Here is a 27,292-nt window from a genome sequence, read left to right as displayed (position 1 = left end):
GCTGCCTTCCCCTCCCCCGAGGCACCCCCAAGCCGAGCCACATCTGTCTCTTGTCAGCGCTGAGCCTCGCCGTCCCGAGTCCCTGCAGACACCTCCCCTGAAGATGTCGCTGCCCCACTCCGAGGACCCTCCGCCGTCCCCCTCCGCCCCCGACCCCGGGAACTCCGGCCGGGGCGCCCCGGCTCGCCCAGGTCTCCCTGCACTTTGCCTGGCAAGTCTCCCCGCCGCCCGTACCTGTCCCCACACGGCCCGCGACCACCCCCGCTCGTCTCCCCGGGCCTCTGCCTCCAGGCGCCCTCCCCCGGGGACGCCAGGGAGTGGCACGTCCCGCCGCCTATCGCCGGGCGGCCGCTCGCTGCCCGGTCTCCGGCGGCGGCCCCTCCCCCGGCCTCGCCGCCCCTCCCTCCTCCCGGCGCTCGCTCGCTCGCTCCCTCGCTCACTCGCGCTGGCTCGAGGGGCGGCCGGCAGCTGGCGCGGGCAGAAGCGGCGGCGGCGGCGGCGGCGGCGGCGAGACAGGGATGGGACGGGCTCTGGGGCGCAGGAGCCGCGGCGGCGGCGGCAGCGGGGGCCACGCAACTCGGGCCAAGTGCAGGGCCGCTGGCGAGGGCGCGGGGTGCTGAGCCGGGCCCCCGCTCCCCTCCGCGCCCGGCCGAGCCCGGGAGAGCGCGCCCCGGCGCAGCTTAGGAAGCGCCGCCCGTGCCGCCCGCCTGCGTCCGGGGAAGAGCGGCGCCCGGCGAGCTAGCCATGCCCGCAGCCCGAGCGTAGCCTCCCGGGCCGCTCCCGGGAGCCGCGGGCCGGGCCGGGCGCGCGACAGGAGCAGCTCCGCGCCGCACCCACCGCGCGCCAAGGACCATGCCGACCCCGGGCCGGGCGCCGCCGCTCGGGCTCCTGCTGGCGCTGACTGCGCTCCGGTGCCCAGGTAACGCGTCCCCGGGACCCCATCCCCGACCCCGGCCGCCGCGCGCAAAGTTGGCTTCTGTACGGAGCGGCCACCTCCTCAAGTCCCCGGCAGCTCGCTTCTCCCGGACTTGGAGCGATCTGGGGGGACACTGGGAATCCAGGGGTCTCCAGCACGTACCACCTTCCTCCCCCCAGCCCCTAGTTTCCCTGCGGATCCTTTCAGAGAGCCGAACCTCTGGAGGCGAGTGGGGGCGCGCCTCCTGGAATCTAGCCCCCCTGCCTGCCCCGCCTCGGGGCGCCATCCCCCAGGTTTCGGTTCTCGCGGGGTTTTGCTGTGGCAGGGCGTCGGTGAACCCCCTCTCTTGGTTTCCTGAGCCCGGTGGACGCAGGGCCGTGAGTTCCCAGGACACCTGCGGGCTCCAGACGTCAGGTCGCCTCTGTCGGCGCAGTCTGGCACGTCCCCGGCTCCTCCCCACGCCCCGCGGCACTCTCCTTTTACATCCCCCCAAGGGCCCCCTCCCCAGGTGGCCTCGCCCTGGCTAGGTGCAGTTTGCTTCTCGCCTCCTGTTTCAAAACCCGGCTGCCCCAGCGCCCTGACCCCAGGGCGGCCAGGCGGCCAGGCAGCCCGGGGCGTGCGGGGCCTCCTGGAACGGGGTGCTGTTCAGAGCCATGGCCTGGGTACCGCGGAGCCAGGCTTTCTGCCGGCTCCCGCACAGCTGTCGCCGAAATCTAGTGAGTGGGAAAGGCAAAAATAGTCAGGTATTTTCTGTCTCCGCTGGAGTTCGGAAAGCTTTCCCCCGCCGTGGTGTGGCTACATGTTGGTTCTAGAGGAAGCTTCTCCTAAAATGCCAGTTCCGCCCCTCCCCCCACGGCCAGCAGCAGAGGAAAGCCCTGAAGGGTCCCTCGGAGCCGGGGGCAGCGAGGTTCCTGTGCTTTTGGAGAGCCCTGTCGTCCGGCCGTTTTAAAATCAGGACCTGTGATTGATCGGCGAGCAGGCGGCTCTGGCTTTGGAAAACGTTCTCATTTTCTTAACAAACGAGCCGCACAGACCCCGGAGTGCGGTAGAGAAAGGCAAGTGTAACTTTCCAGCTCGCACTGTGGGGGAAGGTTGCATTAGCAGCAGACCACGGCCGCCAACTCCATGTGCATTTGCATGGAAAAAGTAAATATTGCTTTCCTTTGACATGCCCTCCGATGACCCAGAACGCGCAATGAAACCTCGGCCTCGGCCGGGAGGAGCCCTGCAGCCAGAGGTGTCCATCAGCATTCAGCCTCGGCTCCTTCTGGAGAGCCGTCCCGGTCCCGCTGAACGTGGGGCGGCAGCTCCAGCCTGCTCCGGTGCGTCAGAGGGGCTGTTCCTGGGGGTCCAGGCGGTTTCCCTGGAGCGGGAGCCCTGGGACCTGCGTTCAAAGGGCACAGTCCTTGGGGACTTGAAGATTGCAGTTTTGTCTCTATTTTGTTTCTTCGCGGGGGTCAGCGTTGTCTGTTCTCCTAAGCCAGTGTTGGAAATCTCTTAGAGAAGCAGCCTGCCTCATGCTTTGTAAGAGAACGTGGTGCAATCCAAACCCCAACCCCCCCTCCGCTCTTCCGCCTCTTCTCCTGGCCTTGGGAGAGCTAGCTCGAGGCTGGCTCTGGGAGGCCTGGGTCCTGCGGGGGCGCCGTGCCACCCGCGAGGTCTGCTCCTGGCCCTGCTGGGCAGCTTGGGCCACGTGCCATTGCTGGGTCTTTGGAAGCACTTGTCTGTCCCCCCAGCACCCCCGTCCCCACCAGGGACACAGAGAGACAGTTTGATAACTCTATATTTAGCACCAGTTAGGAGAGCTGGAAAGAAAACAAGGCTGAAATTCCTGAAAGATACTTAGCAGCCTACCGTTGGTTGAAAGGTTTGCAGGAAATTAACCAGAGCTTCCTCACCAGCCGGTGGGATTTGGGGGATAATTTTGGCAAGGTTTGCCGACCACGTTTGGCCGAGGCCCTGGCAGGGACGCTGGACGAGCTCAGAGGCAAGGGAGGAGGCGCGCTGTGCCTGCACAGGCAGGGCTTGTCTGCCTGCGCCTGCCCCCCCCTCCTGCGTGGGTAGCAGCCATGGTGAAGAGCGCGGTGGGTGTACTTCTTTCAGCCTCGCAAAGTGCTTAAACATATGGAACTGTGCTTGGTAAGAGTCAGCACAAATCCCACAGCTTAGCGACCAGGGGGCCCCCCATTATTCGAGCGCTTTAGTGCCTGCTCCAGCTCTGCAAACCAGCGGTGCTGTTGCAGTCCCTGCCTTGGAGCCGGGCGCCGCCGACCCATTATGCTCGGGCCTGTAAAATCAGGGTGGGTGGAGAGCCCCTGACAGAGGGGCCTTGTGAGGGGCCCAGCCTGCTGCGGGGCGGGGGAGGGGGCTTCACAGCAGACTGCTCTTGGTTCTGCCTGGCACCTTGGCATGGGGCATATTCCATCCTCATTGCAATGGTGATGGGGGGGCTGTGTGTGGTGCTGCTCTTCGGAGAGGGGCCCCGGGAGGTGGCAGGCAGTGGTATGCAAATACTGTTCCCTCCCCTGAGTGATTTAATGGTGGGACAGTGGAAGTTCCCAGAGTAAATCATTTCATCCCCCTGCCGTACCCCCCCTCTCATGCAGGGAACTTGGGGGTGGGGGACTTCTGCCTGCACTTGGTCCTGGGAGCCAACAATGAGTGTGGCAGTGCCTCGATGCAGTGCAGCAAAAGAAACCCCACGCTTGTTGGCTCGAAGTCTGGGCGGGCGGTCCCCGGGCCAGCAGAGCCCTTCCAGAGGCCTCTTCCTGACAGGCCCCGCCCCTCGTCGTGTGTGGCTGGGCGGCTCCTTTCTTCTGTGTGGGGTCAGAAACGGAATGGGGGTGGCGAGGGTCCATTTCCCTTTGCCGCTATGGGATTCGGTAGGTGCATCGCCCCGCCCCTGTGGGGAGACACCTTGGCCCCCCAGGCAGCGTCACGGGGTGATGGCCGTGCCACCAACCCTTCCCCAGAGTGAGCGAGCGCACTTCTGGAACACGAGCGTGACTTCGAGCATGCCCACCGCCAGCCCCTTTGCAGGTGGGACGAGGAGACTCGGGTGAGGGGCGGGAGCTGCTCAGGGCTTCACAGTGGGTGGGTGTCAGCCCGGGGCTCCTGGCTCACACACTTTCTCTTCCTTTAAAACTCCTTCCCCAGCACTTGCTCACCCCACGCAGGGCGCCCTTTCCAGCAAAGGCCCCTTTCTGGTAGAGGAGTTCCACCAGATGGCCCTTTAGCGGACCGAGACTCCAATCAAGGAGCTGAAGTTCGTGAGAATGACAGCTGCTTGGTGTGGCTGAAATACTAATGTCCACTCAGAAGGACAGGCAGCAAACCGTCACAACGAGGATGATGATGAGGGGGTGACGATGGAAGTTGGTGCTTCTGCAGGGGCTCCCGGGGCTGCAGGCCCCACCCCTAGGGCACTTGCCCCTGGGGCCGGTGGCCGCTCTCACAGCTCACAGGCCACCAGCGAGGACGCTGCATAACCTGCCTGCCCTCACACAGGGCCAGAGGTCCAGCCCCGGCGCCGTTCTCTGCACATAAGGGGGAGCAGGGGCTGCTGAGCAAGCCGGATGTACATTCCTGGGTGGTGGGCAGTGGAGTCCCTTCCATGGGATGGCCTTCGCTGGGGCTTGTCACTTCCTTTCTTCTCTTGCTCTCTCTGTCTCCCTCTGGGCAACAAGTCCATCTACGAACGCAGACTAAGGGTGAGAGCCATTGACATACGTGGGAGTCAGCTCTGTAGGCAGCTAGGAGGTCTTTGCATTCTGTGGTCCCCTCAAAGGGCAAAACGTGGGCAGACAGACGTCCTCTTGTTCCCTTTGGTTTCCTGCCTGCTTGCCCCGCACCAGGGTACCCCAGGATCAGAGACAACCAGCCCCAATCAGGACCTGGCTGTGGGGTCTACACCCTTCGCACCCACATTTTACCCCACTGAGTGTTCGGCAGTCCCGGTGGGGTAAGGACCTGCATTTGCCCCATTTTGCAGATGAGGAAACTGAGGCCCAGTGAGATGCTGTGACCTGGGCAAGGTCACACGGCCACAAAGGGATGGGTGTGCACCCCACGGTGTGTCGTCTGAGTTGGTGCCCCTATCCCCCCTTCTCCGTGATCCTGGCACTGAGGTTTGTGGGCAGCTTACTGAGCTTTGAGACTGACGGGGCCCGGGGAGGCTCACGGATGTGTCTCAGTTGAGGGGGGACTTGGGTCTTTTTTGAGAAACCTGCGTTGGGGAACTTTGGTCCCTCTAATGTCACAGGGCTTTGTCAGTAGCTCTGGGGCATGCCAGCAGGGAGGGGCTTGGCGTTTTGGGAAACTGAGCCGGTGAGGAAGGCCAGGGCCGGCCACCGCGGCCCGCGGACGTGTCTCGTTAGGGGCCAACATTACAAAGTGGGAGATGTCTGCACCGCGACGCAGTGTTTGGCGTCGCCCCCGACAGTGGGCGGTCTGGCCCGGCCCCTGGGCCCCTGGGGGCTCGGTTTGCCCGTCTGTAGAGTGAGCCCAGCCTTCAGCCACCAGGCTGCTGTCACTACCTGCCACAGATGGGATGTCTGACAAACCACGGACATTTATTTCTCACAGTTCTAGAGTCTGGGAAGTCCAAGGTCAAGGGGCCAGCACGGCCGCATTGTGTGGGAACCCAGATCTCTGTGTCCTCTCATGGTGGGAGGGGCGAGGGAGCTCTCTGGGGTCCATAAGGGCACTAACCCCATCCACGGCCCCACCCCCCTGCCGAAGACCTCACCACCTCCCAAAGGCGTCACCTCCTGCCTCCATCACCTTGGGGGGAAGGTTTCAGCATATGGGATGTGGGGGGTAGCACACATGCAGCCGACAGCAGCTCCTGACCTACCCTGTGGTCTTGCCACAGGGTTGGGGACCCCAACAGTGGGTGAGGGGCTGAGTGTCCGGCCTGTGGGTCCCCAGGAGGAGGAGAGGCAAGAAGGGAGGGGCTGGTGGGCCCCTTCCGTGATAGTGACAGCTGCGAAGAGGACAGGGCCCCGCGGGCCTGCCAAACGGTTTCTCGCTTTGGCATTTCCCTGGGCTCCTGGACCACTGCCCAGGGGAGGGGTTCGGCCGTGTCCCCAGATGGGGTCGCCGAGGCTCAGAGTGAGGCCGGGATGTGCTGAAGGCCATGGAGCCGTGAGTGGAGCCATGAGGGGCAGGGAGGGGTCTCCTGCCCGAAGCCCCTGACTCTGGTCTCTCCTGCCCCTGTGGTGCCTCCTTGTCCTGGAGTTTTGCCTCCGTTTCCCCACACTCAGGCTTGGGCGCCTGCGACCCCAGGGGCCTTCATTCTAGGGAAGCCTCAGTGTGACGGAGAGAGACAAGAAGCTGACACACACACAGGAAAGTCCCAGGCAGTAATTTATGCTCCTCATATTCAACACAGGGTGGTACAATGGGGAGGGACTGGGTGAGCCAGGAGGACTTCTTGGAGAAGGCGGCATTTAGGTCTGAGACCTAAATGTTTGGAAAGCTCCAAGCCAGAGAAGGGTGTTCCAGGCAGGGGGAATGCACATCCTTGCAAAGTTTTTTGCACAGTGCCTGGCACATAGCAAGTGCTCAAGAGATGCCAACTCATCCATCCATCCATCCATCCATCCATCCATCATCCATCCATCCATCCATCCATCCACCCACCATCCATCCATCCAGCATCCATCCATCATCCATCCATCCATCCATCCATCCATCCATCATCCGTCCATCCATCCACCCACCCACCATCCATCCATCCAGCATCCATCATCCATCCATCATCCATCCATCCATCCATCCATCCATCATCCGTCCAACCATCCATCCATCCAGCATCCATCCATCCATCATCCATCCATCCATCCATCCATCCATCCATCCATCCATCCATTCCCAGACATATTAATCCGCACTAAGCACCGGGGACGTGGCAGGGAGCACAGGAGGCTCAGGCCCCATTCTGGGGAGCTGTCATTCATTCCCACAGAGTGAGACAGCAATGAAACAGTGGACAAACACATAAACGTAATTTAATGTCAGGTGGGGGGAGGTGCCTCAGGGACCAATAAAGCAGGGTCCCTTGTTGTTAACCTTTACTCTCCATCCAGGTACTTGGTGTGCATCCTTTCGCTCAGCACAGGACGGACCCCTGATGCCCACCCTCTGCTGGGGCAGGAGAGGAAGAAGACGGGTCCTTTGGCGGGGGCTCTCTCGCCCACCCCTCTTTCCCCGAAGTCTGCTGCTCCCTGCTCTTCCCCGACACCTGCCTCCTTAACGGGTCAATACCCTCGCCTTACGCTTCGGCCCCAGAATTGTTACATAAGAAATCAATGGAGTCCAATTTGATGGCTATATTTTATTACGGAGGGCGATGGAGTGTCTGGAGTCCCCTGGTGCTCCTGAGCCGGCTGTTTTGCGGATATTAATCTAAATGAACCCTTTGGGGTCCTACCTCATCACAGTGTGCTTGGGAGCCCCACGCTTCCGGCCCAGGAAGGGCGACTCCATCAATAACACGCCCCTAACATCTGCTTCGTGCTCGGAATGCTTCCCGCTGGGCTCTCCGTGCACGGGGCACACCGACGCGGGACACTATGGCCAGCGGTGGCTGCAGCCAGTGCTCGGGGCTGCCCGCGGGGGCCCGAGGGGTCCTGGCCATGCTTCCGGAGCTCGGGAGGGGCAGTGGGCTGTGCCTTCGCCTGCCCAGGTCTCTCCGTGCTGAGTGCTGTGCTATGTTCTTGCCCTGGTATTTGTCCTTCTGTGGTTGTGTTACCTGCAGCTGTGGGCTGTCCTGGGCGAGCTGGAGGGCCAGGTTAGTTGTGGGGGGGCACCTGGGCAGAGAGCTCAGGTGAGAGGGGGTGGCCTGTCGGAGGGACCCTGTGCTTCCCGAGGCAAGACTAGGCAGGAGGAATGAGGTGGGGGACACAGCAGACGTCATTTTGTCAAAAAAATTGCTCCCAGAGTGGCAGGGAATCGAAACTTTCCAGCGGGGGGAGGGCGGCTGGCTGCCCTTGGGCCCTATCCGACCAGCAGACGCTCTTGTTAGCGCCGCCCACGTATAAAGAGTAAAGATGGCTGTATCCAGGTTTCGGGCTTCCTTCAAGACATTGGGAGATCTGCGAGTGCTGGCCTAGCCCCTTGGCCTCTCTGGGACTCAGTTTCCCCCCCTGTAAAATGGGCCCTGCTGATCTTCCTGGGACCCTCACGCCGGCCCCCTCAGAATGCCCCGCCTACCTCTGTTCATCCCGACAGGTTCTCGCGCATCTGTGACGCTATGACAGGCGCTGGCCTTGACACGGTGACGGTGTCATGGAGGCGGTGACACGGCAGGGACCAGGCAGGTGTGGGCCCTGTCCTCGTGGTGGACGGGCACTGAGCTAAATCAAAAGCTAGAAAGCTCACTAAGTGTAGCAGGTGCTGCGGTGAACTGTGGGGGGCAGACAGAGGGGGAGCTGTGGGGTGGGATGTGCTATTTTAAGGAGGAAGATTATGAAGGTGACCGGAGGAGGTGGGGGAGGGAGCCAAGCCACCGTCTCGGGGAAGCGTCAGGGAACAGCCTTGGCTCCCAAAGGCGGCACAGCACGGGCAAAGGCCCTGCGGTGGGATGTGCTGGGAGGTTCAGGGACAGAAAGGAGGCCAGTGAGGCCGGGCTGAGTGAGGGCTGCACCGTAGAGGAGGTGACGGGACCAGCGCCTAGCAAGGACGGTGGCTTTGACTCACAGGAGCGGAGGCAGGGAGACCCACGAGGGGTGGATTCTATCTATAGCGATCGCCCGGGGAGTGATGCCGGCGCTCGGGGCACAGAGGTGGCCGGAGAGGCAGCTGGAGAGACGGCGACAAGCGGTGAGGTTCGGGTGTAGTTTGAAAGTTGAGCCACAGGATTTGCCGATTGGTAGGTTCGTTCAGTGGATACTTTCCGGGTGCCCACTCTACGCTTGTCACTGTACTTGGAGCTGGGGCGGAGCACCCTTTGGTGGTGACGAAATGCACAAACAGAACTCACATCGGTGACTTGGGCTTTGCCCTTTCTGGGACCTGCCCGCAGCCTCGGGGAGGAGGTGGGTGCAGGAGCCGGTTTCGGCCCCTGTGGGTCGGATGTAGGGACGCGTCGGTAACGGGAGTGAGGGTCAGAGGATGCAACGAGACGGTTGATGTACAATGCCCAGCACACAGTAGGTGCTCAGTGAATGCTGGTGAATATTGAAGCAATGTTGGGGCAGCGGAGGGGACCACAGCTCCGTGACGCTATGTGCACCTGGAACTCAGCCACTGGCGGTTCCTGCTGGGACCACTCACTGATATTCAAAGAAAAAAATTCCCTCCTGCGTTCACGGTGGGGTTGTTTTGGCACAGCGTCGTGTTCATTTGCCGGTACAGATGTCCTTGCTCTCTTTAGTTAGACGTGCGGGTGAAAAGTTATGTCATTCAAATCCAGTTTTCTCCGTCTCCTTCTGCAGTACTTCAGAGACATGTAAATCCCACCTGACCCTATGCTGGCCTGGGCCCTGACCTGTGTCTTGTTATTTTCTGCACCCCCAAAACCGGGCAGCACCAGACCATGGCCCGCGGGCCAAATCCGGCCCTCCACTTGTTTGTGTAAATAAAGTTTTATTGCAACACAGCCACCCGTATTTGCTTACCTCCTGTCAATGGCTGCTTTGTCTCCATAGTGACAGAGGTGAGCAGCTGTGACAGAGATCCCATGGTCTGCAAAGCGTAAATAAATGACCTGCTCTCTGGCCTTTGCCAAGACGAAGTTTGCCGTAAACGGCCAAGCTGGGAATGCTCTGTAACTTTGTGTTTGCAGCACTTGGCGGCCAAGATCGGGGGCCCCCTTTTAATGTCAGAAAAGTTACCCAGCTTGTTGTCTGAACAAGAATTGTGGGGCTGGTCTGTCTTGGCTGGAAAAGAAAAACATATTGATCGAAAGTTGCCATCAATTCTGTAATGCTTTTGAACGAGTGGGTTTTGGTAATTACAGTAGCGTTTATGTAACATTTTAAAAATAGTAGCACATGTGTGTGTGAGATATTTTTTGCTCTGCAGGCAAAGCTTGATGATGGCTCCCAGCTCAGAAGACCTTGTGTAGGGTTGCTGATGGAGGGGACTGGTATTAAAGGGACCCACTGGTTAGTTGTTTCAGCCTCAGCATGCCCCTTGTCAATGGGCCTTTTTTAGGAGCCGGGTTTTTTCTGATGGGGTTGTTCTGACGATGAATGCAGCCCTCTCTGTTTCATGTGGGATGGCTGGGTCTGTTTTCAACACTACGATTTTGGGTGTGCTCACGGAGATGATGTGCCACATGTAAGGGCGTGCCACTTTATTAATTTGGACTCTCACAGTTGCAAGGGACACAATTGGAAATTTACTTACTGGTCCTTGGAGGTGGGAAGGTCAAAGAGGGAACAGCTTCAGGCATGGCTGGATCCAGGGGCTTAACGCTCTCCTAATGAGAACTTCTGCTCTTTCATGTCGTGTCTTCATTCTCTTGGCCCCTGTGTGCACCTCACTGTCAGACAGCCTTTCTGCACCCGATGGCAAAGTTGGCCACACTCTGCTCCAGCCTTTCCTCTCTGACCGGCAGAAATCGGATGTCTCTTTCCTGGTTGTCCCAGCAAGAATCGCAGGCCTGGCCTTGACTGGACTAACTTGGGTGTGTGCTGACCCCCTAAGCAGGGCCTGTGGCTGTGGGGATGGACCCCTGTATCCGCTGATCAGCCACGCTTAAGGCTGAGGCTCAGCTCTGCAGAGGCGGGAGGATTTCCCAAAGGGGAATCCACTGCTTCTCCCAGAAGCAAAGGCCTCGGGACAGCCTTCCGATGGAGGTGGGGGTCCCCCAGGGGGCAGCCCCCGTGTGGGGGTAGCCTCCCCTGTTCCCCCCCACCCCGTGAGCCGACACTCACCCCTCCTGCCCTGAAGGTGCTCTCTAGCTGCAGCCGAGCTCCCGGGGCTTCTTTCTTGGGCGTGTGACCTCGGACACCTCAGATCAGGGATTTCTCACATTTTTTGGTTGCTTTGCTTGAAAACGTAGACTATTTGGAATGTGGCCCGCAAACATCTATGAAAAGAGAACCTGATCTTTGACCCAGCAAGCCCACCTCTGGGAAGTCTCTACTTTCTGGAAAGAGAGGCACGGCCAGGACAGGTGGTGTGTGCTCCAGGACATCTGTCTCGGCATTGTCGGTCGTGGCAGGAAGAGGAACAGCCTGAGTGTCCGTCACCCGGACGGGGCGGTGGCATTTCGGTGGCGAGAACCATGCCGCTGTTAAAAAGAGCAGGTGGGACCTGGGTCCCTTGTCCTGGAGGGAGGACTGTGGCTTAGGGTCAAGTGAGTAGCAGGGTCACTTGTGTGGTGCGTGCCATGTTAGTAACAGCCACCAACCAAAGCCCTGTGCACGTCAACCAGCTCGCGTTTATGTAGAGCTTTGCATATGCCGCTGGCGCATCTAAGCACTTGGCCTGTATCGGCTCAGCTAGTGCTTTCGGCAAGCCTGGGGGTGTGGGTTTTATCCCGATTATGCCCATTTTAAAGGGGGAGGTTGAGGCACAAAGGGGGACTTTGAGGCACCAAGAGGTTAAACGCATCTTTTTTTTCCTAAGCAACTTCGGGTTGGGTCTCGTTCGCTTGCAGCTGGAAGAGCCCTGATGGCGTCCCGTGAAGGCCCCGCAGAGCCCCTCACCTGGTAGCGACCACGGATGGCAAAGCCGTCGGCGATCTCGACCGAAAGTAGAAAACGGCCCCTGCCTCGCCTCCCACCGCGGCCGGGCTCACGGAGGGCAGAGTCGTGGGCGTATCTTTTATCCCCTTCTCTGCTTCATCCCGTGGGCCTAGAGTCCTCAGGCACCGTCGTCTGCCAACCAAAAATGTCTCAGAAAGGATCTTGTCTCCCGCCCCTGGTGCATGTGGTTGGCACCCCGCCCCCCTCCTCAAACCATGCCCAAGATGAAAGCATGGCTGATGGCGCCCCCCAGAGGCGGCGCGCAGCTGCGCGCACGAATCCCGGAGTGCGAACCTCACAGCCTGGGGTGGGCCATCCTCACGGAAGCGACAGGTCACAAACGTCAGAGCTGACCCGAGGTAGCGCTTGGCTCATTCCCTTAACATTGCAGATTCTAGTCGATTACTCCTAGGACAACCCTGTCACAGCCGACATTAACTGATACCTGTGTATCTCTTTAGTGGGATAGGATTTTCTGATTTTACTAGGGTGAGAATTGTATCCAATGAGCCGAACGCAGGAGCTCCTCTTGAAGCCAACGGATAACAATGTATGTTTTGCCCGCGGCGTCACTTTAAAATGCTTTTCATTCGTGCATTCAGCCCTCGTTGTGACCCACCGGGCTCAGGGTCACTCAGAGTCACTCCCCTGCGTGTGACTCATCACAGGGGAGCCCCTCATCAAGTGAGGGGGATGTGCCACTTCCGCACAGTTGCCAGTTAGCCAGGGGACTTGCAGAAATAGTTTAAAGCCTTCCCAGGTACGTTGTGGAGAGATTGCAGCAGGCGGGGCCTCCGCAAGGGTTATGAATCCCCAGCGGTTCCCTGGCCCTGGCAGTCTGACCAGGGGACTAGTGATGGGGGTGGGGCGGGAGGGGCGGGAGGGGCTTCTCCTTATCCGGAGGCTGTGGGGTGGAGGGTGGACCTCCCCCGCTGGGAGGCAGTGGTCCCATGGACCTGGTCCACCTTCCTCTTAGCTCTTTCTGCTGTAATAATGCCCCCCTGGTCTTAGGCACCCCATGCCTTCCCCCAGGGGGGCCATGATCTAAACTGCGCGCCTCAGTCTCTGCCCTGCCTCCCAGACAGCAGGCTTGCTGTCGCTCCTCCCCTCAGGGCCACCAGCCCTCGAGCGGTAGCCTGCTGGTGGCCTCAGGCTCCCAGATCCTCCCTGCAGGGCCACCTTCCCCGCGTTTTCTCCTCTTCTTTGCTCCTTTAAAAGGGATTCATCTGAGCTGTTAGCATTCCAGGGGATAGCCGGCACCTTCATCCTGGGAGGGGCTGGAACTGGAATGTTAATGTCACCTGGGGCTCGGACACATTGTTTCTCCGCTGGGCACAGATCTGAAACCCGGAGTTTGTAATTGGCTCCTTCCCCTCCGGCTTTTCCCTGGGCTCCTGGGGGCGTGAGCAGGAGGTTTCCACGGCTCCAGACCTGCCTGTTCCTCCGCGTGGGGTCCCGCCAGCCCCTGTCTCTAAAGCACACGTGGAAGGGACCTTTGTCACCTCCTGACGCAGTGGCTGTAAACCAGCATGTCTTGGCCACCGGCAGCCCAGGGGCCTGTCTGGCCAGCCCAGGGCTTTGACAGATTTGAGCCAATGTCCAAGAGCTGGACGATTTAGTGATAAAATGTGGATTTTTTACTTCTTCGAAGAGCAGCGGGAAGGGAGCCCGGGGCCCACATTTCCAGAGAGTAGCTGGGGGAGGGGACTGCTGCTTTCCCACACGCTCTCCGACACATCCGCAGGCTTTGTCTGAGCGTCTCGTGGGTGCTGGGCCCCGCAGTAGGCGGTGGGGACGCAGGCCCAGCCGCTAAGGGGCCTGCAGGCCACGGGGAGCACGTCGCTCGTGGCACGTGGCTGGCCTGAGCCCTCCAGGCCAGCGCTGCTTGGTGGATGTTGCTATGATGACGGGAATGTTCTCTTGTCTGTGCTGTCCAGGACGGTGGCCACTGGCCCCGTGTTGCTCTTCAGCCCTTGAAATGCGGTCAGTGCGGCCGAGGAAGTAAACGTGTGGTTCCATCGCGTTTTATGTCATAGTCACTTTAACCGAGTTTTTAAACTGCTGTGGCTCGTGGCCGAAGTATTTGACCGCGTGGCTCTGGACATTGGACAGCGTGGCTCTGGACACTTGGATCTGCATCTTCCTCTTCATCCAGTTCCTCCGTTTACCGTTGGGGAAACTGAGGCACATGGCTTCTGCAGGCCACCTTGCACGACTCGGGTCACCTTGAAGGCTCAGCTGGGCTATCCGAGGTGACAGTCCCGTGAGGTGCTGGGTGGGCAGGGAGGACGTTGGATGTGGCTGGAGAGGCGGACAGGGCTCGGGCTGGGCAGGGCCTTGTGGAGTAAGGGCAAGAACTTGGAACGAAAGCGTAATGTATTAAGGTGAAATCTGTGTACAAATCAATCACTTTGAAGTGACAAGTCAGCGGCATGGAATGCAGTCACCATGCTCGGCAGCCAGCACCTGTATCAGGTTCCAGGACGTTGTCATCAGCCCCGTGGGCCACCACCATTCACCACCGTTCACCACCGTTCAGCCTGACACCTCTCCCCACCCCCCAGTGTCCTTCTGCAACCCCCAGCCCTGAAGGCCCTCTGTGTGTCTCCGTGGGGAGAACAAGAGCTGAGATTTCCTTCTGGTGGCTTGTCACCCTCCGATGACTCTATTATCCTGGCCCGATTGTTTCCACGCTGGCTGGCGGCCTGGGCACGTCCCCAGGGTGTTAAAGGGTGATCCAGGAAAAGACACTGACCTAGAAAAACAGTCAGTGGTCCCTCTTCTGGGCCAGAATAGGGGTGCAGCTGGAGCTGGACAGAGGGCGTGGCCCGGTCGCCCTCCCCCCCCCCCCCCCCCCCCCCCCGCCCACTGTGAACTTGCGGGAGGCATCGCCCACCTCCTTGCACCCTCGCAGGCCCTGTGCCCGGCACTGCCCAGCAGGTAGCGCCCAGCCGGCCTGGTTTGTGGTTAGGACGCGGCTTGCCGCTCGGACCACGCTGGGTGCTCGCATTCACCTGGGAGAGCGGGCCATCGCGTTGTGTGTACTTAGTAACACGGGACGCCCGTCTGAGCGCCATCGAAAGTTCTGGCGGTTAACACGGTCTCAGAGCCGGGCGGTAAACCCACAAACAGGTTAGGGCACTTGGCGTTCTCGGGCTGGACCGCAGAGTGCCAGAGGCAGATGCAGCCTGGCTGGGGGTCGGGACCCGGCAGGGTCACTCGTTGATGTCTCAGCCCCCCCCACCGCCCCGCCCGTTGACAATGGGGGTGCTGGCTCTTTGGTTCAGAGCCTGCTTGCATTTTGCATAGAGATCATCTCTGACCCCCACAGACTCTGCCCCTCCTTCTCTTTAATCTAAAATACGCCAGTGGCCGCGACCTCTCAGAATCAAAGCCGACCATGCCTTTGACTCAGCGATCCCTGCTAACATATGTGTCACGCCCACACGTGACCACGTGTCCTAACGGCCTGCGGTCACGGTCACCATAGGAGGGACTGGGGAAGAGCCGACATCGGTTAAGTAAATTATGATCTATCCAAGCAAGAAACAGTTTTGCAGCTGTTACAAAAACGAGGCAGGTCCACAGAGGGTGACGCGTGCTGTGTGCGGCTGAGGCGTGGTGGGGACCGGGGAGCGGGGAGGGCGGGTCCGTGTGGACAAAGGAAAGCACACGTGTGTATGTTGCCAGTGTGTGTTACTGTGCACGTAGCGGTGCCGTCACTTGTGTGCCACGTCCATTTGTTTAAATGACGTAATTAAGAAATAGTTTAAAAGAAAAATGAGCAAGGTCACTGCTTGACCCGCCTCCTCCCCAAAAGCGAGAGGAAGGGGCTCAGTCTAGCCCTTTGCCCGCGGTCCCCCGTTCGCTCCTCGCTGCAGAGAAGCTGGTGGAGTGATTTTTCTTTGCTTGTGGAATCGTAACATTTTATATCTGGCTTCTGAATTTTTAGCACAGAAGTGAAATCTGAAAGTCTCACACACCCACGCCACGGCGTTCGAGGGCGGGAGAGAAGCAGCCTCTGTGTGGCCGCCGGCCCGCCCGCTGGGCCGCCCAGGGCCCCGCAGCGGAGCTGACGGCCCCACCTGCTGCTCCCTGGTGTTGGAGAGAGAGACGCTGAGGTTGGCCAGGAGACAAGGGAAACGTGGAATTCTTGGTGAAGCATTTTTATTTTTTAAAATTAGCATTCTCAGCCATTCCACTACTAGGTTTACATCCCAAAGAACTGAAAACAGGTGGTCCGACAAACCTGGCCCTGAGTGTTCTTTGCAGCATCTGATGGGCAGAGGTGGGGACAGCCTGAGTGTCCCTCAGGACACAGAGGGTAGACAGAGCATGGGCTGTTCATGCAATGGCACGCGATTCAGCCGTGACCAGGAAGGAAGGCCTAACACCTGCCAGAACACGGGAGAACCTTGAAAACGTTTCTCAAGTGAGAGGCGCCAGACACTGAAGGCCACGTACTGTGTGATTTCATTGATGGGAAGTGTCCAGAACAGGCGTGTCCACGGAGACAGAGAGCAGACCGCAGACCCGTAGCGGCCGGGGGCTGGGGGTGGGGGGAGTGAGGGGTGACTGCTGATCGGTCTGGGGTCTCCTTTTGGGGTGATGAGCATGTTCTGGAGCTAGATAGAGGTGGTGATTACACAACACCCTGAATGTAAGAAATGCCACCGAATTGTTCACTTTTAAAACGGTTAATTTTTATGCAAATGAATTTTATCTCCATTAGAAACATCAGAGCCATCTGTAGTGAGAGGTCCTGCCTCTCTGAGTGACTCATGGCTCACGTGATCAATATCTGGACCGTTGCGATCAATGGGACTTAAAAAAATACGTGGCCTGACGGCGAGGCTTCCCGAGGCACCCCGGGGACATGTGGTGGGGATGGGGGACAGCGCTGGAGTGTGGGCGAGCCCGCTGGGTGACGATGGCGTGCCTCGTTCAGCTTTGCTTTCCCTCCCCGCATTCGCGGCGTCCTGAGGTAGCGCACAAGTGTCCGCTTATTTGAGTTTTGCCCTAGAATGTCAGCCTCATGAGAGCTGGGACCTTTGCCTAGTTGTTCGTGGACGGATCCCCAGGACCCAGGCCAGCGCCCGGCACATAGGAGGTGCTCATTAAATACTAGTTGAATGACTGTTGAATGAGCACTTATTCTGTGTGTACTTGGCACACGAAGACACAGAGAGAAGACATGCCCCTTCTTTTGGGACAACGGAAAATGTCTCTGGACACTGACCAATGTCCCCTGCTGGGGGCAGAACCATCCCCTGTGGAGACACACCCACCCCACTCGCCCATTGCACCAGTGTCTTTGGAGAACCGGGAATTGTGGGTTCAGCCGTGACACTGAGTGTAGATTCAGGACAGATCGCAGAGCGAAACTGCAGGTCTTGCAAGAGATGTCGTGTTTCGGGAAGTCAGTGACGGGGATGTTGGTGAACTGCCCCAGACACAGCAAGACCATCGAGTCCGGGCAGTTAGCACTTGAAGGAAAAGAAAAGTCACCGAACGGCTAATTTAAGGGGCGCTTCCAAATAGAATGATTTGAATATCCAAGGGTGAAGACATGACCTTGGGGCCCTGAGGTGTTCCAGCAGAAACGCACGTCTGCATGACCAGGTTACAGAAGTCAGACGAGGGGAGGACCTTGATCTTGCTCTTGACGAGTTTGTCAAGTGAACTAGGTGGTCGCTGGCGCATCCCGTTCATGCTTTCGTCTGACCTACCGTTGCGGTTATAATTCACATTTTGCAAACCATAGGAAAGCGGTCTTATTTGCAAAGTTTTTATTTCATTTTCAAGCTAAAGTCCTAGTCACGCCTTTTTTTTTTCCTGGTGGTGAAATTCGCACGACATAAAACACACCATCGAAACCATTTTAGCGTCCAGCTCAGAGGCGGGTAGCACATTTACGACAGCGTGCAGCCGTCAGTCAGCACGATGTGCTTTGGGAACATTGCTATCACCTCAGAATAAAACCGAACCCCTTACCAGTTACTCCGGCTCCTCCCCCAATCCCCTCCACCCCCCCAACCACTGACGTCCTTTCTGTCTCTATGGCTTTGCCTCGTCTGGACTTTCCTGTACAGAGCCATGTGACATTAGTCTTTCGCTCAGTACGATGTCTTCAAGGTTCCTCCACGTCGCAGCGTGAATCAGAGCTCCGTCCCTCTTTAGGGCTGAATAGTACTCCGTCGCAGGACTACGTGACAGTTTGTTTATCCCCGTGCCTGCCGATGCCATTTAGGTGGTTGTACTCCTGGGCCATTGTGATTAGTGCTGCTACGAACACTCATGTACAAGGTTCCGTTTGAACATCTGTCTCCATTTCTCTCGGGCGCACACCCGGGAGTGGAATTGCTGGGTCGTATGGTAATTCTATGTTAATTATGTTTTATGTTAATTCTATGTTAATGACAGTATCGGCAGCCTATGGTAATTGTAAGTCATGCTCTTTTTTTAACTGTGAAATTTCAGTGTCTGTGTTAAGTGGGTCCTCTCTCAGTGGACTTTCCAGGGGGCCAGCTCTTCTGACACTGAAGACCTCTCAGTGACAGTTGCCGGGGAGACGTGCCTGTCCCCGACCACTGAGTCCTATTGAAGCACCGGTCCCCTTGTGCTTGGGTGGGTGACTGTCCTGTCAGAGGCAGGGCCCCTCGTGCTTCCTGAGGGACTGAAGGCCCCCAGGCAGACCCCCCTCACTGCCTGTGTCGGGGCAGCGCAGAGGGGCACCCCTTTCCCAGGGATGGTCTGGGGAGGGCCAGGGCAAAAAAAGACTGAGTACCCGATGCGATTTCTTTGGGAAAGGCCCCCACATTTTTCCTTGCTTCTTCTGGCTGCTTCAAAAAGTTTGTCTTCTTCAGTGGAAAGCAGGCCCCTGCTATAAATAAATGTGCTAACAGTACAAAAGAGGTATTTGCCAAAAAGCAGGCTTTTCCTCCATCCCTGACCCCTCGCCCAACCCCCAGGGCTCTGCCTTTTTTGGGTCTCCATCACATTTCTGGAAGAATTCATTCTCGTCGGGTGGGCTGACCACTGTGACAAACAGCCCCCACCTCTCCGCGGCTTCGCCCAACAGAGGGTTCTTCCTTGCCCATGAAACAGCCCAGTCAGGGTGTGAAGCGGGCCCAGGTGATCCAGGGACCAGGATTCTCCCCGAGGTTGCTCATTTGTGCCCCGGGGCCTCCAGTCCTCTGCTGACTCTGCACCAGGAGAGAGGGCACGTCAGGGAGGATCACGAGGGAGTTTTTATGGGCCAGGCCTGGGATTAGGGCACCTGTCTTCTACTCACATTCCATTGGCTGGAACTCAGTCACATGGCTACTCCTAGCTGCAAGGGAGGCTGGGAAATGTAGTCCAGATGTGGGACCAGGACCAACGGCAGATGGATTGGGAAACAGCTAGCTTATCCATTGCAAAATGTGCTTTCCCTCAGGGAATGCTTACAAATCCTGGGCTCTCCTGGTTTTAAACCAAACTCAAAGTCAGGATGGCCAAATCGCCATCCCAGAGAGGAAAATAAACACGCAGTCTAGGTTTCCAGTATAATATTTCTGCTCTTAGCTGGCTATCAGTCCCCAAATCCCATTTTACCTTGTGATGGACACTGGTCTTCTTTAAAAAAAAAAAAAAGCAGCAGCGAGCGTCCTTGTGTGTACACCTTTGCGTGCAAGTTCAAATCTGCCTGTTTGCTTTTATTCTGACGCAGCAGAAGCAGCTCTCCCCGTGCATTTAGTAGCTTGCTCCCAGCTGAGGGTGTTGATGCCCATGACATCATTCCAGAGAGTCGTGCTAGACCAAATAAAGGGGCCCACGCCTGCGAAACGGCGCTGTGGCTCCCAGACCCAGCTCTGCCTCGGCCCGAGGCTTAACCACTTCGCGTTTAATGGGGTCGCTGATAATATCAACTGACATTTCTTGAGGGCTTGCTATGTGCTGTGCACTGTTCTCAGCTCTGTACACATATCGAAACATTTAATTTTGTTTCCTTTGAAACATTTAATTTTCATAACAACCTTCTGAGGAAGGTACTGCTGTCTGCCCCATTTTGCAAGTGAGGAAACCGAGGCACAGAGAAGGTCAGGTCAGCCAATTGCCTAAGATTAGGTAGTTAGTAGCCGTGATTGGGAGGGTCCTGTGAGAATGCTGCATGGGCCCGGGGGGAAGGGGCTGAGACTGTCTTCTCATCTGTGAAATGGGAAGAAGATGTACCTACCAGGGTTTATTGGATCAGTCCTTCCTCCGTGTATTTGCTCAGCCAGCACCATGCCAGCACCGGAGAATTGTTCCAACGAGATCCCGGCTGTCTTGGAGCCTCTGGTCTTGAGAGAAGGTTCTCTAGGATTCGAGGGAATGCGAGTTTAATGCCTGACTGTGCCCAGTGCTTCGGAGGCCCTTCGGGACTGGTAATTATCATAGACAATCACATGCCTCATGAACTGCGAAGCGCAGTCCCCGAGTGAGGTGGAAATGAGACTCTCTTGTCTCTTAGAGGGTGTTTGCGCGCAGCAGTGGGGAGACCCAGGAGACTTGGGACTCGGCGTGAGCTACACGTGTCACCGGCTGGCTTTGTGTCATGTACGGAAGTACTTTACATACACTCGTCTCCTCCTCACGGAAGCCCCACGAGGCAGGGACTATCTCCCCAGCGTACAGATGAAGAAACTGAGGCACAGAGGGCTTGAGTGACTCGCTCACAGCCACACAACTCCTGAGGGGCAGAACTGGGATTCAGACCCAGGCGGTCTGGCTCCAGAACCTGAGATTTTTAACCACTTGGCTCTGTGGGGCTCCTGCGACCGGGCTGCGGCCCTGGGGTGGGGCCAGGGGTGCCTGCCGGGAGCACAGGCAGATGCCTCCCAGGCAGGAGGGGTGGTGTGGCCGGTGCCATAGGGACCCATGAGGTGGTCTCCTCTGGAGCCCAGGGCCACCCCTCTAGCAGGATCATGCAGAATCAGCAGCTCAGAGACCAGGGCAGATTTGGCAAGTGTAGAAAACACTCTGGGCCCTGCCCGTCCCTGCCCTTGCCTCTTGCCATGCCTGTGGTGGTCCATCCAGGCGAGTTTCCTCTGGCCACCAGAGCCCCTCCGCTTGGGTACCGGGCTGAAAAACTGTGCCAGGAGTTAATGAATTTCTGGCGTGCTGCTCCTTGGGTGGGATAATTCCCAGTTTTTTCTGCAGTCTCCCAGGGCTGCCCCGCAGTATGGAGCCACGTTGCCCACAGTATTCTGCGCTGCCGCAGCGTTCCGCTTTGATTATACATCTTCAATCCACTTCCCTTCTCCACTCCCTGCCCAGTGTTTTCTGGGGTCACCTCCCAGATCAACCACCTGCACCCCGATTCTTGCCTCAGCGCTGCTACTGGGGTTCCCACAGACAGCAAGTACAGCTGGGGTCGGCCACCTCCTCCGGAGCTGGGGGCTGGGGAACCCCTCCTTTCTGCTGCCCGTGGAGTCTGAGCTTCATGATGTGGACCGCGAAGCTTCGCGGAGTCCGGACAGGCCGGCGTTGGCACAGCCCCTCGTTCCCCGGCCTGCTGCCCCTGTTAGCGCCTCGGGCGCTCCAGGGACCTGAACGCCTGCGTGTTAATTACTGCAGATGGCCGCGTGTGAGCTGGGATTTGTCTCCTGGATCTTGATGAGCGGAGAGTTGTGGCGGTCGGCGCCTCTGGGGTGGGAAGGCAGCAGCTCCCCTCTCGCCTGCTGACCCTGAAAAGAGTTGGGGGAAACGGGGAACAGTTTGGGCCTTGATGACCTCCGGACCTAGCTACCCGCTACCGTGTCCACCAGGATGGACGGGAAGTCGGGGAGAAAGGCAGGCGCGTGCTTTTGGCTGGAAGACTCCCTTCTGCAGTTGGAAACCTGCGGCGGGTACGTGGTGCCCACAGGGAGGAGCGGTAGTTCCCGGCCGGCACCCACAGTCCTCGGCTGGAAAAGCACGTGCTTCGGAGGCGGTGGGACCAGCTACAGAGGCGAGTTCTGATTGGTCTCAGTCGGTGCGTCCGTCAGCTCCCTCCTGGCTAGTGATTGGGTCAGGCGTGGCCACGTGACCAGGGTCTAGCCAATGAGATAAGAGAGCAGGGGTACTAGGAACTGCTTCGGAAAGTCTCTCTGGCTAGAGTGCAGGAAGAGGAAGCGCTGCTGCCCGGGCTTTCCTGCTCCGGGCACAGTCCTGTAGCCATGGTGCTGTGGCGGCCTGCGAGGGAAACGGAGCAAAGCGCTGGCAGGACGCCCAGCTGCCTAAGGACGCCACCCAGCCTCGGAAGCAGCTCTGCCGCCGCCCACCCCCAGGTTCTCGCTAAGTAAATCACACATGTCCGTATGGTTTGAGCCACTTTTAGTTGGGTTTTCTGTCACTGCAGCCAAGTGCATCCTGCTGGATAAGGGCACCCCTTATGAGACGTCTTTCTGTGGAATTCTCGAATATTTCAACACTTGAATCAGGATTTGCTTTTGAACACTGCGCTGTACTACATTAGAACTGATTTACATTTTGCTCCTCTGATGTGTGCGTGCACCGAATCCTGGCCGAAAAGGGTCCGTAGTGAGACTTGGTCATTCTGCCGCCGGTGCCTGCCTCCTAGAAGACAGTATTAAGATCTGTGTCAGTCAGGAATTTTGTGGTTTCCATGAAGGCAAAGCCAGCTTAAACTGGCGAAACAAATTGCCTGTCTGTCTGTCTGGCTATCTATCTATTTATCTATCTATCACCTTTCTATCTTTTGGAAGAATTTATTGGCTCTGCAATGGAAAAATCCAGGCATAGATTATCTGGGGCAGCTTCAGGTATAGCTGCCTCCAGGGGCTCAGGCAGTATCCTTGGGAGTTTCCTCTCCAGCACCTGGCTTTGCTGGCCTCCGTTGGCTGTGTTCCTGGGCAGGTTTTCCTTGTGCGGAATCAGAATAACAGCTGCTGCGCCCAGATTTCCCTCCCTACTGCACTATGGGAGTGCAGTACGCTCCCATCCTCCTAGTTTTGCAATCCCAGTGGAATGAAAACCGAACTGTCGTAGTAATTTCACCATTTCTCTTAGAATTACACCCAAGGGGCCCAGCTGGGGCCCACCCTGAAATCTAGCCAGTGCTCAGGGCATAGGAAGCGCCAGTTGGCCTGGGTCACGTGCTGGGTGGCATCCATCTCCCTGGACCCCATGGGCTGGGAGTGGGGACGGGTGGCTCCCCTGAGGAAAGCTGGGAGGGGAGCAGGAGGAGGGCTGGAGCCTGGGCTGGCAAAAACAACAGATGTCTCCTGCAGCCTAAGGTATTTTGGGAGGAGAGGAGACGCTGCCGATTTCCTCCGGCTCCTTTTTATACTCGCTAGTTGTAGGACCTTTTGTTAAAAAGCAGCCTTACCTGTGAGGCCTGCAGGGAAAGGAGAGAGAAGGAAGTGTCGTTTTGCCGGTGGTAGTGTCGGAGAGTGGTGCAGTGGTCCCCATTTGTGGGAACCAGCAGACCAGCGCTTCTTAGACCCGCAGCTTCCGCTGTTAGAAATGCAGGTTCTCGGGCCCCTGCTCCAGACGCAGGCAGGCAGCCAGAAACCCTGCAGGGGGTGCCCGGGAACCTCCATTCTAACCAGCCTTCCAGGTGCACTTGAGCACGAGGCAGGGAGGCCTGTGGCAACAGAGCACAGAAAGGCGGAAACCTTTCGCTTAGGGTGTTGGTTCGTGGCCTGCCCACACTGCTGGTCTCCCTCTGCTCCTTTTGTGAGTGGTGTCCGTGTCCCAGGGCTGCTGCAACAAGCTGCCGCACACCGGGGGCCTTCAGAACCACAGTTCGGGGGGCCAGGAGTCCGAAGCAAGGTGTCGGTAGGACCGCACTCCTTTCTCCAAAGGCTCTAGGGGCGAGTTCTGCCCTGCCCCCCACAGCGTCGGGTGGTGGCCAGCAGTCCGTGGCTTGGGGCCACATCACTCCAGTCTCAGCGCCTGTTGGCTCATGGCCTTCTCTCCCTGTGCGTCTCTGTGTCCTCTTGTCGTCTTGTAGGGACACCAGGCATTGGGTTCAGGGCCCACCCTAATCCAGTGTAACCTCACCTTAACTAGTTATATCTGCAAAGACCCTATTTCCAAATAAGGTCCCATTCTGAGCTTCCAGGCGGACATGAACTTCGCGGGGGACACAGTCAGCTTGTTGCACGGGTCGGCCTCCGTGGTTCCGGAAAGGTGGGTTTTTGGGCCACGTCAGTCCACGACAGTTGAATAAGCAGAGTCTTACTTTGAGGCAGTTCAGGAAAACTTGGGCACATTTCTCCCAAGAAAAACAATGTACATGACCGTTTATATTTACACCGCCCTTGTCCCAGGGTTTAAAATGCATTTTTAGTGGTGGAGCTGTCATTCCTGCAAGAAACGCTTTGCAGGCAGGTGCGGGGGCCGTAAGGCACGGCGGCTCCAGCGGGAGCCGGTCTGGGAGCCCTGTCTGCTCCCGGCTCAGACACACTTTTAAAATTTTAGGGTTTAAAATCCAGTGCACCGAGTTCGAAAGCAATTGCTTATACATTTTTTTCTAAAAAAAAAAAAAAAAGAAAAATGGTTTATAACTCTCAGTGGTTCTAATAGTGAATAAAGTTACAAAGCGAAACTTCTTTTGTTTCCCCACCAAAACTTAGTCTTTTAATACCACTGATCTATCATTCCAGAAGAATATTTTGCGCACATACCAGCGCCTGCGCGTGCGTTCTCCTCTGTGTGAAGGGAGGCATAGCGCGCACTCTTGCACTGTGATATTTTTCATGGAGTTCTCACTGTAGCGCTCTCCCCTGCAGTAGCGACGTGGTAGCCCACTGTCTGCAGCTCTTACCGTTTATTCAGTGTTGCCTTCCCAGTGACGGGTAGTTACGTTGTTTCCAGTGTTCCCTAAACGATGCTGGTGTGGACCTCTCCGCCTTTCTCGTGCGCTCTCACCCTGTCACGGTGCCTCTGCTGGGTCCTGCCTCGGTCTCTTCGGGGCATCCGTTCGAAGAAGATGGGGGTTGCAAAGTGAGGTGGTAGCCCTGCATGACACGCACCTGAATTTTTAAATTTCCTCTTCCTCCCCCTCCTTCTTCTCAAAAAGCCAACTATTTCCTTTTCTAAGTTTTAACCTACTATTTTTTGTAGACAAATGGCCGCCATAGACCATCCGAGATCATGGAATTTTCCTAACGAGTTCCCAGCCAATAAACATCTGATTAGTTGAATTGTAAATTGGCTTTAGGAGAAAGTTTTAGGCACAAATATAGACATGACACCTGCTTGCCAAGACAGGAGCGCGCTGTAAATATTGGGGCAGGGTTAAATATGCAAAACCACAGCCTGCATTTTTCCCTCTCATGAATATATAAATAGCTCTTGTGTTGTTCCTAAGGCTCAGGCTCCACTTCTTTGGGCAATTAATTAATTGAGGTGTTCAGTGAGATTGTCTTGTTCTTTTCTGTTTTTAGATCTGGCAAAAGTAGTATTATGGATTCCTCTAGCTAATGAGCAGATATTTCTGATGAAAGCTACTTCAGTATAAAAAGTCCTAGCCTGGAGAAGTTGGGAAAAATCTTCCTCCCTCTCTCCCTCTCTTTCTCTCTCCCTCTCTCTCTTTTCCGAGAGTCTCAACATCCTTGTTTGTCACAGGGGTTGGTGGGACCACAGAGTCTGGAAGAGCTTTCTGGCAGGTGTCCCGTGGCTCTCTGAGGCCACGCTGGCTTGTGCACGTGCGTGTGCGAACCCTGGCTTTTGTGTGTTTTGCTTGAGGTGGGTCAGTGTGTTACTCCCGGGGAAGGAGGCTTACCCAGGCCAGGAAGAGGATTCCTCACTAACCCACGTGTCTGATAGAGCGTGGTTCCTAGGGCCTCAGCCGTCCCATAGGGCTATTGTTGGCTGTAGATAGCAGAGGCAGCCAAAACAATTAAGGCTCGAACACGATGGAAGTGAATTTTCATCTCTCACTACTGGTGTGGTAACTCCACGTATCAAAAAAATCACCAGCTCCGTCTACTTTCGGCCTTGCCATCCTCGCCTTGCGACTTCTAGGCTCCTGGGCACCTCATGGTCTAAGGTGGCGCCCAGAGCTCCAGCCCTCACCTCCACATTCCAGGCAGCAGCTGAGGATGCAGGTGTGCCTGCCAGCTGTTTCAGCGATCTTTGCTTTGTTTTCTCAGAAGTCCCACTTGACCTGATACAGTTGTGTGCCCAGGACCCCCTCATGGAGACATGAGCTGGTGCCTCTGGGGTCGGGAACCCGTTTCCCACAGGAGCAGCCATTGAGTAAGCACGGAGTCTGACCATTGAGTTTTCTGCTAATTTTACAGTGGATAGGGATTTCTCTCGCCGACATTATTATAGGAGTATGTAAGTATCTGTCTCTCCCACTGGAGTCAAAGGGTCTTTTCAGTCAGGAATGTGGACACTCCCCTGGGAGCCCCTTAGCACAGTTCCTGGCCCATAAAATTTGTAAATTTCACGGCATCAGATTCTGTTTGGGGCAAGGGATTGCAACCAGGGACCAAGCTGGGCCACGTGTGAGGGGGGCGGAGTCTGTCTCACACCCTCCTGTTGGATCTCCGCCTCTCCCCATCTCTAACCCTTGGCCTTTTCAGAAGGCACGGTGCTTGTAGTCCTGGCTGAAATGTCCCATCGTCCTGTGCCTTCCCCACAAATGGCCCAACGCTCTGTTTTCCACGGTGCTCGCTCCCCTCCCGACAAACTGTCATGTGAATGGAGACAGTGTGGGGTTCCGGGGAGGAGCCTATTAGAAATGCATATTCTTGGGCTCCACCTGTTGGATCAGGAGGTGTGGTGGGGAGGACCCAGCGGTCTGGGCTCTGACCAGCCCTCCAGGTGGTTCTGGAGCTCGCTCAGGTCTGAGAGCTGTGGTGGGGGGCGGGGGGAGCTGAAAGCACCCTGGGTGGTGTCTGGGTCCAGCCTGCACCCTGGGAGCCTGAGGGCGGGTGTGTGGAAATAGGCCAGGTAGGACATTGGTGGGAGCTGGGCGTGGCCTGCAGGCACCCATCCCTGTCCCCAGGGTGAGAAGCCCCTGTCACATCTGTGGTCAGATGGTGACGTTTCTTTCCGTTGGGCTTCGAGGTGGGCTTAGGTTCACCTTCTGCACGTCGAGTACCCACGTGTGTGGGGTGTCGGTCTTGCCGCGCCTGCTGGAGCTAGACAGTGTGGAGGGCCCGTGTGCCGCAAGCTCTTGGGTGTAACACCATCTCTCCACCTACCTGAGTGATGGCCCCAGGACGGGGGCCCTACACACCTCTGTGGGGTTCAGGAGCGGGCTCTGCGTGTCGCTGATGCACCAGCAAGTTGAGACCGAGGGAGGGGCTTGTCTGCTCTGTGTTCACATTCATGGTGCTTTATCGTGGGGGCTGGGCTCTTCCGGGGACGGACGCATTCTCACTCAGGCCCCCCAAGCTCCGGATGGAGGTCGGCAGGCAGCGGGGAGCAGTGCCCCTGCGTGGGCCATGGCGTTTCCCAGCTGCACACTGAGGGTTAGTGGGGTTTCACTCCGGTCAGGCGGCAGGCAGAGTCTGCCACCTGTCACCTGCCCTTCTGCCCCAGTCTGAGGCTGCCCGGCAGCGCCAAATGCTGGTGCAGGGGCGTCTACAGTGTCTTGAGTGGTCCTCTTCTCTGTTTCTGCTGATGCCACCCTCGTCCCAGCCTCGGCTGTCTCTCCGCGGGAGGGTCGCTGTAACCTCCCAAGTCCACT

General features: G+C 57.5%; 1 protein-coding gene across 1 annotated transcript in view; it reads left to right on the top strand.

Annotated features, from left to right (window-relative positions):
• The first annotated feature begins 519 nt into the window (after positions 1–519).
• The window catches only part of TMEM132B (transmembrane protein 132B), a 177,584-nt gene continuing 150,811 nt past the window's right edge, over positions 520–27,292 (top strand). The window contains exon 1 of the mRNA XM_053928846.1: positions 520–919. Within this exon, the coding sequence (XP_053784821.1) occupies positions 853–919 (67 nt within the window). The 5' untranslated portion in view covers positions 520–852. The remainder of the gene's footprint in view (positions 920–27,292) is intronic.

The sequence above is a fragment of the Desmodus rotundus genome, chromosome 7 (assembly GCF_022682495.2).
Source record: "Desmodus rotundus isolate HL8 chromosome 7, HLdesRot8A.1, whole genome shotgun sequence".
In the NCBI taxonomy this organism is placed as follows: domain Eukaryota; kingdom Metazoa; phylum Chordata; class Mammalia; order Chiroptera; family Phyllostomidae; genus Desmodus; species Desmodus rotundus.
This window is presented reverse-complemented; position numbering and strand designations above follow the sequence as displayed.